A 16,358-nucleotide genomic window follows, 5' to 3' on the forward strand; every position below is an offset into this window, starting at 1 on the left:
GTGCGTAATAAACATAATGAACACAAATGTGTACGCGGTGGGAGGCGGGCGGCGCGGCGAGACCAATCTGTAACTACCAGATGCTCAGTATACCTACACTTGCATTTAATAAACACACGGTCACGTTGCATCATCCATTAATAGCGTTTGTAATCGCGTGAAATGATCGCGAAATGATCGCGTGTCGCTGAATCACGGGATCGATTTTTTTTCTTTATGATTGAAAGATTACTGGTGGCCCGAAGGCCTTTCCAGTTTCACCAGGACAGGTGGGCGAGCAAAGGCTCAGCCAGGAGGGGGCTCAGCCAGGAGGGGGGCCCAACCTATTCTATTAACCTCGAGGGGTCATTCTAGATTCACCGAACTAGTAGGTGAGCTCACGGGGCTCAAACCTGACGTTTTTGTTAACACGAACCCTAGCAAGGGCCGTGCTTCGCAGAATCTACCACCGGATCGGAAATGCGACCCGTTGAGAAGATCCGGCGAGAATATCAGTGGGCTGTGTCTGTGGGTTAATTTACTCGCCGAGCCCTTCGTCGCAAGCGACGGGTTCGACGAGAACGATGACTGGACGGGATCGCAATTACAAGTCTGGATACAGATTGTCGTGTCTTCATTTTGAAGCAATGACTGTAGTGTAAACTGTGACGGGTTAAGATAGTAAAATTAAATATTAAAAAACTCATCGTCTTCACTCAGAGCTTGGCAGGCTAATTTTTTTAAAGACAGACGTAGGAATATCACCTTTAAACCTGGCAAAGCCTAGACACCTTATACTGTCTTCGTGATCTTAGTTTGCCTGGCTTTTTCATTCATGAAAAATATATACACAAAGCAGATATTGAAACTTCAGCGCGACAACAGACTTCTTTGGCTATGTTAACATACATTAAAATTCGTAAAGGATTAACCGAATATTGTTAATATGCCATATGTGTTTATTAAGAAACATGAATAAATAACCCTCTTTTGTGATACTCCACTAAGGTGGTCCAAAAACACAGTGTAGCTGTTTATTTATAAGTTATTTCAAATGCACGTTGTAGTGACGTTATCAGCAGACAGCGGCTTGGTTGTGCGGTGTGCCCCTGACATTGCCATTGTCGGTAGACGACGGTAGCGGGTGTGCTATATTGTTGTCTGTCATCGATGACAAAAAATTAAACAAATAGTCTCCCAAAGTAAACCCAAAATAATTTTGCAAAAGCATCTTCGTGATCGATAAAGAAGATCCATGTTATCATGTTATGTAATATTTTTGTTCTATAGCTATAACATTGACAAAATAAGACCAAATCCATGTTTTATGCCTCTAACAATTTTGACTTGGCATGCCAAATCATGCTTTTAACATGTAAAGAGTATTTTATTTTGAAGCATTGCAATAAGAAATACCTTAGCCTTAATGAAATTTTTATTATTATTGCTAAGATGAGTGGACGAGCTCACAGCCCACCTGGTGTTAAGTGGTTACCTGAGCCCATAGAGGTCAACAACGTAAATGCCGTCACCCACCTTGAGAAGATGGGTTCTAAGTTCTAAGTCTCCGTTTTTACAGTACAACCTATTATTGATCGAAGAGTACAACGGCTGCCCCAGCCTTTAAACGTATTAGTGCTTCACGGTAGAAATAGGCGGGATGGTGGTACCTACCTGTGCGGGTCACAAGACACCCTACCGGTGAATAAGGTTCTATAATTTTAATAATTATTTCTATATCTATCTTTTTGTACAGCATGATATGAGAAGATGACACTATCATCGAGTCGTCACCAGTTTTTGGCGTTCGAATCGCAAGCTCCCGATGACATCCAATACAAAAGAAGAGGAGGGGTGTTCATTTCCCACTGTATCTGCGTAGCTTTCTTTATATTCGCCATTCTAACAGCTATCATTGTAGGAATAATAGCCCATTTCGTTACCTTTTATACGGTAAGTTTGAAATTCAATCATCAAGAAGTTTCCAAACACACATACATGTAAAACATACTAACTAACCAAAAAATTTCAAAGCATCCTTATACATTGCAGAGAAAAGTCGTATCTCTCATATCTATTCTGCGATATTACCAAAATGGTTTAACAATTGGTTTTTAAACTAGGTGGAAAATAATCCATAACATCCGTGACTTAGATGCACCCTTTGCATCGCTGATGTCAAAAAACGAAAGTAATCATTTTAAAATCTGTTTTCACTAAGGGCTCTTGAACTTCCTAAAAAAAAGTCTCAGGAACTTAAGTAGGTACAGAATTTAACGATTCAACCTACACAATATTAAATAACAATGCAAAATGTTTACTTTTTGATATGAATTTTTTTTGGGATGTGGGAATTATTATGTTTGTTTCGAGTAGATTAAGGGCCCTCGATTTGGTAGATTATAAAGAAAAACATTAATCATGTGTTAGTAACTTATATAAAAATGGCTATCAGTGCCATACCTTGAGTTAATAAATTATCAATGATTTTTTTCTTTGACAAGAACGCCCTTTAGCACTCGAATTAAAATTTACTACATTCTGTCTCTCGTCTCTCTATTCATCACAAATATAGTAATATGGTAACATTTATTGAAGAAAGACTTGAACTTTAACAAAGGGGTTTTAACATACGATAATTTATCGAATAAAATTTAATTGGATTTCTTATCTTACCCAATTGTACCTAGCAAACTTGTAGATTTGATATCGTTATTGAGTCGTTATCATTTTAATGTAAACATTAAATATTAACAATTATTATTAGGTAGTGAAACTGAGAATGATATATTTCGCAGTTTCGCGTGAGCCTCTCCTTATTATGTTATGTACTACAAAGTTATATTTGTGTAAAAACATTTTCCTTGACGAGCGGCGCGCGGCGTTTGCGTAGACCTAAGAAATTTATTGACAATTTCAAAATGACAGTTAAAACGTTTGACAGCACTAAGTTGCGGCTCGCTTGAATTTTTGTAATAATGGTATTAGCAAATTGATTTTGAAAACTTAAATGTTTTTAATTAACCCTTTAATGTTAACATAAGAAATAGGTAAAATTGTGCAAACTAGTGAAATATACCCACACGTTATCCAACTGTGATATTTTACAAGAAATTTTATTTTTTAAATAGATGCATACAAAATGTTTTTGCGATCAGTTTTTATATTATTTTGTGCGGTTAAACTAAAAGCTGAAGAAACTGTAAGTATAGAAAAAAATTATTAAAAATAATACCAAAGAATGGAATTTTTTGAAAGCTGTAGATTTTATTTCTACCCATCCCAAAAAAAAAAATTGTATATTTTAATGTTTTTTTTAATTTCTAACAAGACTACCAGATTTTAATTTTAAACTGAAATCATATATGAACCTTATTTACCGCTCGTTATAGAAAAATGATCTGTAACTGTTAAATTTAAGATCAAAATTAACATCACTGTTGCACAATAAATAAATTTCACTATTACAGATATCAAATAAATCTACGGAATATTGGAATGAAGCCGAACCATTTGGGGTATCAGATAAACCATCACCAGATCTCAGACTACCCACATCGGTCACACCCAGCTTTTATCGTCTCAAAATTAAGGCAGATTTAGACAAAGCAAACTTCAGTGGAGATGTGCACATCACCTTAAAAGCGAATCGCAGAGTCAAAGAGATAATATTGCATTCCAAAGCACTGGTCATAAATAGTTCAAAGCTCACTGAACAAATATATGAAAGAGTTGAAACAATACACACCAAGGTGAAACGTGATGTACAAAATGAGAGTATTAGTGATACAACAACACCTGACAATAGTACCACAAATTTACCACCAACTACTGAAAGTCCGTCCCAAATTATCAATGAAACTACTGCTCCAATTATTACTACTCCAATTATTACAACTCCAATGATTACTACTCCAATTACTACTACAGCAAACCCAATATCAGTCGATACTCAAATAACACATAGCAGTGTACGCAGTGTACAAATAATAGGCACATCTGTTGGTACTGGTGACCGATTGCTACTGACATTAGGTTCGGCTCTTACTCCTGGTGTGGATTACACTCTACAGCTATCATTCAGTGGAAATATAACAAATACGCTAACTGGATTCTATAAGAGCACATATGTTGATAGCAACAATGAAAACAGGTACTTTACATTATTTATTATAGTTTGTCTTATTTAACAGTTTCCCCTCTCTCTTTACTCATTTGAGACACTGATGACTCGATTATTATGCTAAATGCCATTTTTGAACACAAAAATAATCTATATCTATACTATAATATTATAAAGAGGAAAGATTTGTTTGTTTGTTTGTTTCGAATAGGCTCCGAAACTACTGGACCGATTTGAAAAATTCTTTTTCCATTAGAAGCCGACATTGTCCCTGATGAACATAGGCTACTTTTTTTATTTATTTTTTATTTTATTTTTTTGGTTTCATGTGTGTTTTAATGTTTCCGAAGCGAAGCGAGGGCGGGTCGCTAGTAAAAACTATAGTGACACTGTTAAACCTACTCAATATGCTAGTAAAACTTAAAGCACTACAACTGAAATGACACTCAGGAATAATAATAAAAAATTATTATGATCAGAGTTCCAGTCCTCTATGATTCACATAATATCACGAAATTCTTACTTTAATTTTAATTTTTTATTATTATTTAGTTGCGTGGACAAGCTTACTTGAAATACCACCAGTTACATAGACGTTGTAATGGAAAACCCATCTTTTCTTCTGTTCTGATTTTGTAACTTATTTTAGATATTTAGGAGTAACTCAGTTTGAACCAACCTCAGCACGTTCAGTGTTCCCCTGCTTCGATGAACCAGCATTCAAAGCCAAATTCGAAATAAGTATAGCACATCCTCAGAATTTAACTGTTTTATCCAACATGAAGGTAGCAACACAGGAGCCTATGTAAGTAGTTGTTTATTTCCTCATTCAAATATTTTCCTGTCTGTTTAAGATATTACGTTTATAAATAAAACTCTAAATTTTAAGATTCACTTTTAATTGGGTAGTAATTTTTTATATATACGCTACCGATAAAAGAAACTAGAGAAAGATAATGACTAATTCCAAATATTTTTTACAGTAACTCATTGATGAAATCATGAGACTCATGAAATGTCTAGTCTGTCAAACTGATAATACCTTGCAGTGTAATTTTGATTTACTTAAGTAAATTGTAGAATTTTTAATTATAACTAAAAAATACATAACATGTAGTTAGTTACATGTTCTGTATTTGAAGTGGTTTTAAGTTATGTACTTTCGACAATAATTGTTTGTTTTTAAATAATTGCATATATAGCAAAATTACCAAAAACCATATATTGCCAATTGCATATATTGCTAAATGCAAATATAGCCTATTATTCTAATAAATGGTGTACTAATTAGTATTTGCCAAAAATAGCATTATTATGATAGCTCAGCCATCCAGATAATCTCGGCTAGTAGAAAACGTTCTAGACTCACTTATCAAAGAGCCTGACTTATATGATAAACCAGCTATGCAGAAATAATGTACACGAAAAAATCTTATTTACATTAAAACTTATATGCTTATGTAAAACGTTTGTCGCACATGTCAAGAAGCTAGAACTTGACCCCATTTTGTATAATAAATATATAACCAAAATTACTATTATCAAATAAAATGAGTCTACTTGACATTGAATGAATTGACACTATTTAAATGATAATTCCTTGTTCTTATCAAAAACATGTTAATTTATAACTTTAACTAGCTGACCCGGCAGACTTCGTAGTGCCTCAATCGATAAATAAAAGACCTAAGCTATTGTATAAAATAAACTTAAAATAAACTAAAGGAATCCGTCCGATGCGGGACACATCAAAGGGAAAACAAAATTGTTATTTTCATTTAATTCCGAGCATTTTCATAAAATATCAATCTACCTTTTAAACCTTCTCTGGACTTCCACGAATAATTCAAGACCAAAATTAGCCAAATCAGTCCAGCCGTTCTCGAGTTTTAGCGAGACTAACGAACAGCAATTCATTTTTGTATATATACATAGATTTAATAGCACTAAGCTCGGCTCGCGACTTCACGCACAATATAAATCGGTGTTAAAAGATTATATTTGAATAAATCAATATCAATTTTGCACACAGCACCGAAACACCGAAATGGCAATGGACGCACTTCGAACGTTCCGTGGATATGTCGACTTACCTTGTCGCTTTCGTGCTGTCCGACTTCACATCCCTGGAGACCAGTTACGTGAGCAAGGACAACGTCACGAAACCAATACGGATATGGGCAAGGCCGGAACTGATAAGCAAAGCCAATTACGCCTTAAGAATCACACCGAAACTGCTCAATTATTACGAGGATGTTTTTGGAGTTCCGTACGTATTGGACAAACTAGACATGATCGCGATACCGGAATTCTCCAGCGGGGCCATGGAGAACTGGGGACTTATCACTTTCAGGTAATTGACATTTACCTAATTACTATAGTTACTTGACAATTTAGAAGCTGCTGGTAACAGACCAGGTAAGTTTCTTTTTATTGCTCTTGTAGGCAGACGACCACACGGCCCACCTGATGGTAAGTGGTTACCGTTGCCCACTTTAGGAATGCCAGGAGCAGAGCCAAGCCGCTGCCTACCGCTTAATACTCTCCACAAGCCTCGTTTGAAGAAGGACATGTCATAGCGCTCGGGAAACACCGTGGAGGGGAGCTCATTCCATAGACGGATGGTACGTGGCAAAAAAAACCTCTGGAAACGCACTGTGGGTGACCGTAGTGGCTCCAGGTAGTATGTGGAATAAGACCCAGAGGCAGAAGTCCAATATACGCTGGTCGGTCTAGATACGCTCCGCTCTCAACACTTCTGTCCACGTTGCTATCCACACAGCCGAAGATAGGCAGGAATGGCGCAGGATAATCCAGGAGAAAGTTGTCAGACCAGGCCACGACCCTCAGCATTCCTCATTACTGGTTATTACGACACGATAACCCTCCTATCATGGCCGCCGCTAACTACATACCCGACCCAGGCGAGGGGGAAAAGCCGTCATCGCCCTAAACACGTCATTTCGGGTCCTCTAGATCCACTCTCAATGCTTTTCAGCGTTCTAATCAAAATAATTATGTCAATTTGTCTAATTATGACTGATTATCAAACAGTAAGGTTCTTGGTGATAAAATCCTCACGTTAAATAACAAAAAAAATTAATAACCATATTCATGCCCGTAACTTTTATTTTAATTTTTTTATTGCTTAGATGGGTGAACGAGCTCACAGTCCACCCAGTGTTAAATAGTAACCGGAGTCCATAGACATCTACAATGTAAATCCGCCACCCACCTTGAAATATAAGTTCTAAGGTCTCAGTATAGTTACAACGGCTGCCCCACCCTTCAAGCCGAAACGCATTACTGCTTCACGGCAGAAATAGGTGTTGGTACCTACGCGTGCGGACTGACAAGAGGTCCTACCACCAGTAAACAATGTCAGTTCATAATGTCTGCCAGGGAAATGTCTTTGTTGTACGACGAAGCGGAAGGGATACCGCGCGACAAGCAAAACGTTGCGGTGTCTGTGGCCCACGAGCTCGCGCACCAGTGGTTCGGGAACCTCGTCACCATGCGCTGGTGGACGGACCTGTGGCTCAACGAGGGGTTCGCTTCATACATCGAGTACCTTGGAGTTGATCACGTAAGGGATTCGCAGTGTATTGTATCGCAAACTATTAAAGGACATCTGTGCAATAAAGCTTACTATAAAGTCAATGATTATCTAGAAGATTGCACAAAGTGGGAATGAGTTGCTCGCTCCGGGCATTTCAATAATTGTTACGTTATAATACTCATTGTAAAAATTTATATAAAAAAAAATATATTCAAAAATAAAAAAAAGAATAAAAAAGACATGCCCGCTGAGTTTCTTGCCAGTTCTTCTCAGGACGGAGGCTAGTTTTTGTGAATTGGCGGTAGTTCTCTTTGACGTTCAACAAATATGTACTTTCATTTATGTTGAATTTTTTTTTTTTGATTTGATTTGCTTTGTATAATTTTTTTTGTATAAACGTTTTTGTATAAAGCATCTATTGACTGATTATATTTGTTACCCCTGGTGTTGGTATTATCATTCGATGTTGATACCAAGGTTGATGGCTAGATGCGATTGCGTGTTCAATTAAAACTCGTCGAACCAAACTGCGGCATATATTTATTTATCGATGTACAACCAATTTGATATCACATTAATACCACAATTAATTTGAGGGGATGATTTTTGGGAGCCTTAAGTACGATCTCTGTCACCGGTGTGTTTTTTTTATTTATTGCTTAGATGGGAGGACTAGCTCACAGCCAACCTGGTGTTAAGTGGTTACTGGAGCCCATAGACATCTATAACGTAAATGTGCTACCCTCCTTAAGATATAAGTTCTAAAGTCTCAGTATAGTTACAACGGCTGCCCCACCCTTCAAACCGAAACGCATTACTGCTTGGAACCGGGGTTGAGAGTATGTATTTGTCTGTTCCGTTTGTCTTTGGCTGAGTGACTGCAATTTATCACGTCACCAGTCCGTGTGTGTCCCAACAGCATCCAACATTAAATAAATGATTCAAGTTATCTCTCACACCGACAGATCGAACCGGAGTGGAACATGTTTGAGTCGTTCTCGAGAGATAAGATGGATCTCCTGCGATCGGACGCGCTGAAGAACACGTCCCCCGTCTCCAAGAAGGTGGTGGACGCGTCGGAGATATCGCAGAAGTTTGACGAGATCTCGTACACGAAGGGCTCCAACTTGATCCGGATGTTGAACCACACGATATCCGAGCAACTCTTCCACAAGGGGCTGGTCATCTATCTGAACGACTGGTGAGTTCTTGGCAAGACACGAGCTGTAAGAGCCTCCTGTAAACATGGGACTTATGCGCGGATCCTCCCGCTAGAAGCCAGCAGGTCAGAAACTAAGTGATTCTATTTAAAATTTTATATATTCTATAGGCAGAACAACGGTTTTCAGAATTTTGCAGGATTGCGTGAAAGACGAAATCTATACTAATATTATAAAGCTGAACAGTTTGTTTGAACGAGCTAATCTCAGGAGCTACTGGTCCGATTTGAAAAATTTTTTCAGCGTTAGCTAGCCCATTTATCGAGGAAGGCTATATATAGCTCGAGTTAAAGTTTCTCTAAAATAATGTATGACAGAATTGTTCCCCTTTAAAAGATCTAAAAAAAATCCGCGACAGCATATGTCTATACGTTAAGGTTGGCTCACTATAACGTTTTTTATGCTAACCAAATTTGTTCTAAAATAAACCATTATTTGTGAAGTATTCCACGCGGACAAAGTCGCGGGCAAAAGCTAGTCTATATATATAAATAAAATTTGAGTGTCTGTTTGTAATATTGAAATAACAGCTTTTTACAACATGCATATGAATATATTATATACGGTACATACACCAAAATAACATTTTTTACAATTTTTGTCTGTATGTCTGTCTGTCTGTTTCTTCCGGTTAATCGAAGCGAAGCGAGGGCGGGTCGCTAGTTTGTAATAAATTGGTGAGCGAAGAAATGGTTTATGATAGAGGAGTATGGAAGGAGACTGTGGAGCGACTGGGAGAAGGGCGGCAGAATGATGATGATGAACGGTTCGCAGGAAATTCTCCAACGCGGAGGAGAACGACCTCTGGGCGGCCATGTCTCGCGCCGTGAGCTCGGAGCGCGCGCCGGACGGCGAGTCCGTGGTGCGGCTCATGAACAGCTGGACGCGGCAGGCCGGCTACCCCGTCGTCACCGCCAACAGGAACTACGACACCGGCGCCGTCGAGATAGAGCAGGTAATGGAACGTGCTCATTCATCAATGGCACTTTTAATTAACCATTCATCTTATGCCCACCTGGTGTTATGTGGTACTAGAGCCCATAGACATCTACAACGTAAATGCCGCCACCTACCTTAAGATATCATTGCTAAGGTCTCAGTATAGTTACAACGGCTTTTCTTTTTTTCGGGCCGGAGGCCGAACCTCCTACGAGGTCCCGGCGCCTAGGGGGCGCGCGGGGTATGTGGGACTTGACGATCTGCCAGATGTTGAGAGCAGACCGCGGGCCCAAGGAATTTTAGGGCCCTACCCACTAAACGATCCCTCTGCACTCTTACACCCGACGTCCGATCTCCGTCCGGGGTCAAAACCCGGTCAGAGTAGGGGGGTTCCCGCGGTCAACACTACAACCAGACACGCGGCGCCACCCCGAGGACGCCCGACCGACGGGTCGTCGAGGCGATAGTCGAGGACCATAGTTACAACGGCTGCCCCAACTTTCGAATCAATATAGCGAATCCTTTTGAAATCTGGATCTGTGTTTGCTTACCACTATTTCTAGAGTGTGGGCGAACTTTTATAAGCCTCGATGTCAGATTGTACTGATCTGGAAATACAGTAGGATGCGCGGAGCCAATACGCCGGCGTCACCGAGCCGCGTGTTTTTGTAACCAGTTCTTGTACAGGGTGTACTGAAATAGGTCGAGAAAACGAAGGCCGCAATGGTAGTGGTAACAGAAATTTGAGCAACACTGACTGAATCGCACGCAATGTACTACAAATAAAAATGAAGTCAAGTGCCCGGACTCGCGGGACGCGCCGCCTTACCCGACACAATAGTATCTGCCTTAAAAAAAACAATTGCAGTACATTTTACCTATACGTTACTCGCTAACTGATTTTTAGCTTTTGACGAGCTTTAGCGTTATTGTCTTTTTTTTTTATAATGATCGAAAAATAATGTAATACTTATAACGAACCTAAATCTTGGGAGTGATTATGGTCGAATTTCGATTGTTGAACGAGTACTGGGGTACACTAAAACAACGGTTACTTACATATGACGTCATGCGTTATGATTGGTACAAATAGTGTTAGAACTTATAGATTTTATTAAAGGGCTCAATTACTTTAAAATCATAAATATGTTATTACTGTCTAAACTCGAGATTAGTTCATTAAATTATGAAGTGAAGATGATTTTTCATTGGTTTGGATTTGTAGTTTACCGCCAATTCGGCTTTGATCAACGTCCTAAGCTCAAGAAAAGAATTTAAGCACAAAAATTGTTAGTAGCCATTTTACCCAACAGAGATTGTTCACGAGCGCAAAGGACCCCTACCAATCGATGGTGGATCAGCTGTGGCATATTCCGATAAGCTACGTGAACGTGGACGCTCCGCTGGACGAGTGGAGCACCAAGCCCAAGACTTGGCTGAAGGACAGGATCAGCGTCTTCAACGTGCCCTACAACTCCACGCAGGCGCTGTACCTGAACGTCCATGCCATAGGTGAGCTACGTCTGGCCCCAAATTAGGATTCGCTGTACTACAGGAACCAAGGACTGATATAAGTACATAGTTGTGGTTGCAGTCATCGTAGAACACAAGATATCTGACAGATGCCTGATTCTTACCGGTGGTAGGACCTCTTGTGAGTCCGCACGGGTAGGTACCACCATCCTGCCTATTTCTGCCGTGAAGCAGTAATGCGTTTCGGTTTGAAGGGTGGGGCAGCCGTTGTAACTATACTTGAGACCTTAAATCTTATATCTCAAGGTGAGTGGCGCATTTAAGTGGTAAATGTCTATGGGTTCCAATAATCACTTAACACCAGGTGGGCTGTGAGCTCGTCCATCCATCTAAGCAATAAAAGAATCATAAAAAAAACTAGAAACTCAAAAGGAACATAATTAAGTTCTTTGCCTTCCTCAAGTTATTCCCATCGTATGACATCGCTCGGAAACGGGTTGACGAGTAACTCCTAATACCTGATGCTGGTTTTGCGCTTGGCACGGATCCCCCTCGAACAATGTCTCGAATTCAACGTCTCCGAAGGTTTTTGGCATTCCTTCACGCGAACCGTCAATATTGAAATCACGATATGTTTTCAATAGACGCCCACGAGTTTTCAGGACTTGCGTTATGTTTTAAGTGTGTAAAGAGGCCCATAGACATCACGACGAGCACGCTGGGCTTCGTGGTCGATTGTATAAATATTAATTAATACTGTTTTTTTCTACCTTATCTGGTACACTTGAGAGGCTATGCCAGCGTAACTGTTCGCGACTTATACTCTAGAGTCTAGACAATTATCAAACAATGCACCCATGAAACACATACAGGATGTAGGAAAACGCATCCAATATACGAAATAATAATAATGTTAACTAAATTCATAATCAGTATAAAACAAAGTCTTAATCATTTTCCAGTTCAATAATATAAAGTTTCAGTTGCTTCAGTTTTAATGGTAGGCAGCGGTTTGGCTCTTGCTCTGGCATTACTGACGTCCATGAGCGACCTTGACCACTTACCGTCAGATTGGCCGTATGCTCGTTTGCCTACAAAGAAAATAAAAAATAATTTGGGCCGGCAATGTTTTTTTTTGTTAAGTTGAAGGATTACTGGTGGCCCGGGGGCCTTTCCAGTTTCACCAGGACAGGTGGGCGAACGAAGGCTCAGCCAGGAGGGGTCGAATTAGCTAACAGCTGCCCGAGCGCCTCCAAAGGAGACCTAAAAACTAAAGAGCAGCTGCTTCGCGAAAGAATCTACTACCAGATCGGAATCGCGACCCGCTGAGAAGTTCTGGCAAGACTAAGCGGGCTGATATTTAGTTTAGGTTGCACTTCTCTTTGCCGAGTTCGACGAGTACGGTTGCCGGGCTCCCTGAGCCTACTCTTAGTGTTAGAGCTGAACGCGTCATGGCCGGCAATGTCCGTGGTCCAGGAAGAACGTCGCGAGCCCGTACGTTGTTGTGCAGGCTACTACCGCGTGAACTACGACCAGAGGAACTGGCAGCTGCTGGCGGCGGCGCTGCGGGAGGGGCGGCTGCGGTCCGCCATCGCCGCGGCGCAGCTCGTCGACGACGCCTTCAACCTGGCGCGCGCCGCCCAGCTCGACTACGCGCACGCGCTGCAGCTGGCCGCCTGCGCCGCCGCCCGCCCCGGCCGCGTGCTGTGGGACCAGCTGCTCAACAACATGGCCGCGCTCAAGTACAACCTGATGACCACCGCCGGATACACTTACTTCCAAGTTACTATACATACTTTCATTTCAACTAAAATATTGGTGACCTCTGTGCTGATGGTAAAAATAACTCTGTTCAGACCTCCTGACTCAAGCTGAGTTGGTGGTAGTGGATGTGGTGTCTATGAGCTCTGCTAACCACTTAATACCAGGTGAACAATGAGCTTGTTCACCCATCTAATAAATATTTTATAAAAGTACTTTAAACTAGATATATCTATTTTACGCTTAAACCTAAGAAGAAATTCCAATAGTTCTATCTAAATGAATGAAAACAGGACTTCATAAGGATACTGCTGAAGAACCAACTGGAGAGACTGAACTACGGCCTGGATAAGCCCAAGGACGACAACGAGGCTTTCCTTATCGAGAACCTGCTGATGTGGGAGTGCTACGCCGAGTCACCGCGCTGCCTGCGCTGGGCGCGTGCACAGTTCGACGCCTGGTACGCGCAGCACGACCACACCGCCATCCCGTGAGTACCGTTTGGCACGCTACCAGTGCTAGGAGTGCCACGCCGAGGCGCCGCGCTGCATGCGCTGGGCGCGTGCACAGTTCGACGCCTGGTACGCGCAGCACGACCACACCGCCATCCCGTGAGTACCGTTTGGCACGCTACCAGTGCTAGGAGTGCCACGCCGAGGCGCCGCGCTGCATGCGCTGGGCGCGTGCACAGTTCGACGCCTGGTACGCGCAGCACGACCACACCGCCATCCCGTGAGTACCGTTTGGCACGCTACCAGTGCTACGAGCGCTACGCCCGACACGCGTAGCACGACCGCACCATCAACCCGTTAGTACCGCTCGGCACGCTACCAGTGCTACAAGCGCTACGCTCGACACGCGTAACACGACCGCATCTATAACCCGTGAGTATCGCTCGGCACGCTACTAGTGCTACGAGCGCTACGCCCGACACGCGTAGCACGAACGCACCATCAACCCGTTAGTACCGCTCGGCACGCTACGAGTGCTACGAGCGCTACGCTCGACACGCGTAGCACGACCGCATCACCAACCTGTGAGTATCGCTCGGCACGCTATCAGTGCTACGAGCGCTACGCTCGGCACGCGCAGCACGACCGTACCGCCATACGCCGAGGCGCCGCCCTGTTCACAGCCCGGTCTTGCCACATCCGCACTACACCCCCGAGCCATCGGAGCCTCCACGCCTTCATCACCCCCCAGAATATTTGACTCACCAAAGCTCTTTCACATCTCATTTTTATCGGACGCGCTAACCACTGTCATCTCTGTGAACTGGTATTCGAAAATTTCATTCCAACGGCGGAACAAATCCGGCGGCTCGAATTAAGAAAATAAGCAACTCTTTCAGGGGGCTGGGTGTACAACTTTTCAACAAGATCCTACAAAACGTTCAACTACTACCTGTTCATAGATTTAAGAAAACTGTCAAGGAACGTTTGTGCAACAAGGCATATTATAAAGTTAAGGATTTTTTACTAGATGGCACTACGTGGGAATGAGGCGTTCGCTCCTGGCCTTTTCATTTTTCATTATTATTATTATTTATTTGAATTGTATTTTTTTGACTTGTTTTTTCGTATACTGTAAATATGTTTTCTTGTATAAAAAAAAAAGAAGAAAATAGTTGAGAAAATACAAAAAAAAAGAAAAAAGCCCGCTGAGTTTGTTTCGCCGGTTCTTCTCAGGACTGTGGCTTTTTTTGGAACCGGTGGTAGAGTTAACATTTTCTTTTACCTTTTGACATTCAACAAGTGTGTTTTTGATGGCATCCAAGTTGAAATAAATGATTTTGAATTTGAATTTGAAAAAAAAAACTGGTTAATGAGCTAAGTTCGCCTTTGTGCATATTGTTTTAACATTTTTAAGTATCACCTTATTTGTGCGCACAAGCAATAGTTGTATGTGACGACGAGTGTCCCGGCGCAGGATCCCGAGCCACCTCCGCTCGCTGGTGCTGAACATGGCGCTGCGGCACGGCGGCCGCCAGGAGTTCGACTTCCTGTTCGAAGTGTTCCGCAACACCAGCGACCCCAGCCTCAAGGCGCTCATCATCAATAACCTGCCCAGCACCCGGGAGGAGAACCTCATCGTTCTGTAAGTTGCTGCTCCTGTCTTGCACCAGAAAACCTCACCGTCTCAAGATTGAACTGTTTCATTATGTAGGAAATCTTTCAGCTCGTTCTTACTCAATCCTTTAGCCGCTTTAACTATACTTGAGACATTAGAACTTATATCTCAAGGTGAGTCGCGCATTTACGTCGTAGATGTCTATGGGCTCCAGTAACCACTTAACACCGGGTGGGCTGTGAGCTCGTCCACCAATCTAAGCAATAAAAAAAAATACAACTTCACCATTTGAACGGGTTTTGAAAGATGTCATCAGATTCATCTCCGCTTTAGGTACGGAGGGTAGAGTTAAGGAGCATCATCTTGCATAAGAGACAAGTTGAAAATGTGTTCACCTGTAAACAGTAAACTATAGTTCGAAAATTCACCGAAATAGCGCTAGTGTAGGAAGTGGAAGTCATATGAATATAACTGTTATAAACAGAGTGAAGTGTGCTGGGTGAAAATTAAGTCTGGTAGTTTATGGCGCTATTTCTAAAATTATTTCACTTGCTACTGTGGCGCAATCTTAATTGGCTACCTTTCGGCGGACCCTTTTCAAAATATGAGTTGGTCCCCTTTACTTTTACCCTCAAAAGCTATGTAGGTGTGGGTGAGATACATAGGATGGGCTAAATAAAAAGTTATTCAAATGATTTTAAAATGTGGGATAAAATAAATTATTGAATGAAACAAAAAACTCGACTACACAAAAATCATTAATTAAAGTGTGAATAGGTCGGTTGAGGTGTTATTGGCGGGCGAGCGAGTGTGTCCGGGGACAGCGCCACGTGTGTGCGTGCGTGCGTGTGCGTGCGTGCGGGCATATTTTTTTATAGCTTAAATGGGTGGACGAGCTTACAGCCTACCTGATGCTAAGTAGTTACTGAAGCCCATAGACATCTACAACGCAAATACGCCACCCACCTTGAGATATAAGTTCTAAGGTCTCAAGTATAGTTACAACGGCTGTCCCACCCTTCAAACCGAAACGCATTACTGCTTCACGGCAGAAATAGGCGGGGTGGTGGTACCCCCACCCGCGCGGACTCACAAGAGGTCCTACCACCAGTAATTACGCAAATTATAATTTTGCGGGTTTGATTTTTATTACACGATGTTATTCCTTCACCGTGGAAGTCAATCGTGAACATTTGTTGAGTACGTATTTCATTTGAAAAATTGGTACCCGCCT

General features: G+C 41.7%; 1 protein-coding gene across 3 annotated transcripts in view; it reads left to right on the forward strand.

Annotated features, from left to right (window-relative positions):
• Positions 1-16,358, forward strand: part of LOC114247365 (puromycin-sensitive aminopeptidase) — a 29,181-nt gene that overhangs the window by 9,240 nt on the left and 3,583 nt on the right. For 2 of the 3 annotated variants that reach the window (XM_028180314.2, XM_089729655.1), the window contains exons 2-12: positions 1,736-1,932; positions 3,450-4,132; positions 4,752-4,907; positions 6,135-6,455; positions 7,505-7,688; positions 8,627-8,862; positions 9,656-9,836; positions 11,134-11,332; positions 12,804-13,075; positions 13,348-13,544; positions 14,984-15,151. In XM_028180314.2, coding sequence (XP_028036115.2) covers positions 1,750-1,932; positions 3,450-4,132; positions 4,752-4,907; positions 6,135-6,455; positions 7,505-7,688; positions 8,627-8,862; positions 9,656-9,836; positions 11,134-11,332; positions 12,804-13,075; positions 13,348-13,544; positions 14,984-15,151 — 2,780 coding nt within the window. In that variant the 5' untranslated portion in view covers positions 1,736-1,749. Of the gene's footprint in view, positions 1-1,735; positions 1,933-2,839; positions 3,182-3,449; positions 4,133-4,751; positions 4,908-6,134; positions 6,456-7,504; positions 7,689-8,626; positions 8,863-9,655; positions 9,837-11,133; positions 11,333-12,803; positions 13,076-13,347; positions 13,545-14,983; positions 15,152-16,358 lie in introns of those variants that run through there. The other variant, XM_028180317.2, reaches the window with a different exon arrangement.

This window comes from Bombyx mandarina, chromosome 09 (genome assembly GCF_030267445.1).
Source record: "Bombyx mandarina strain Sakado chromosome 09, ASM3026744v2".
Taxonomy (NCBI): domain Eukaryota; kingdom Metazoa; phylum Arthropoda; class Insecta; order Lepidoptera; family Bombycidae; genus Bombyx; species Bombyx mandarina.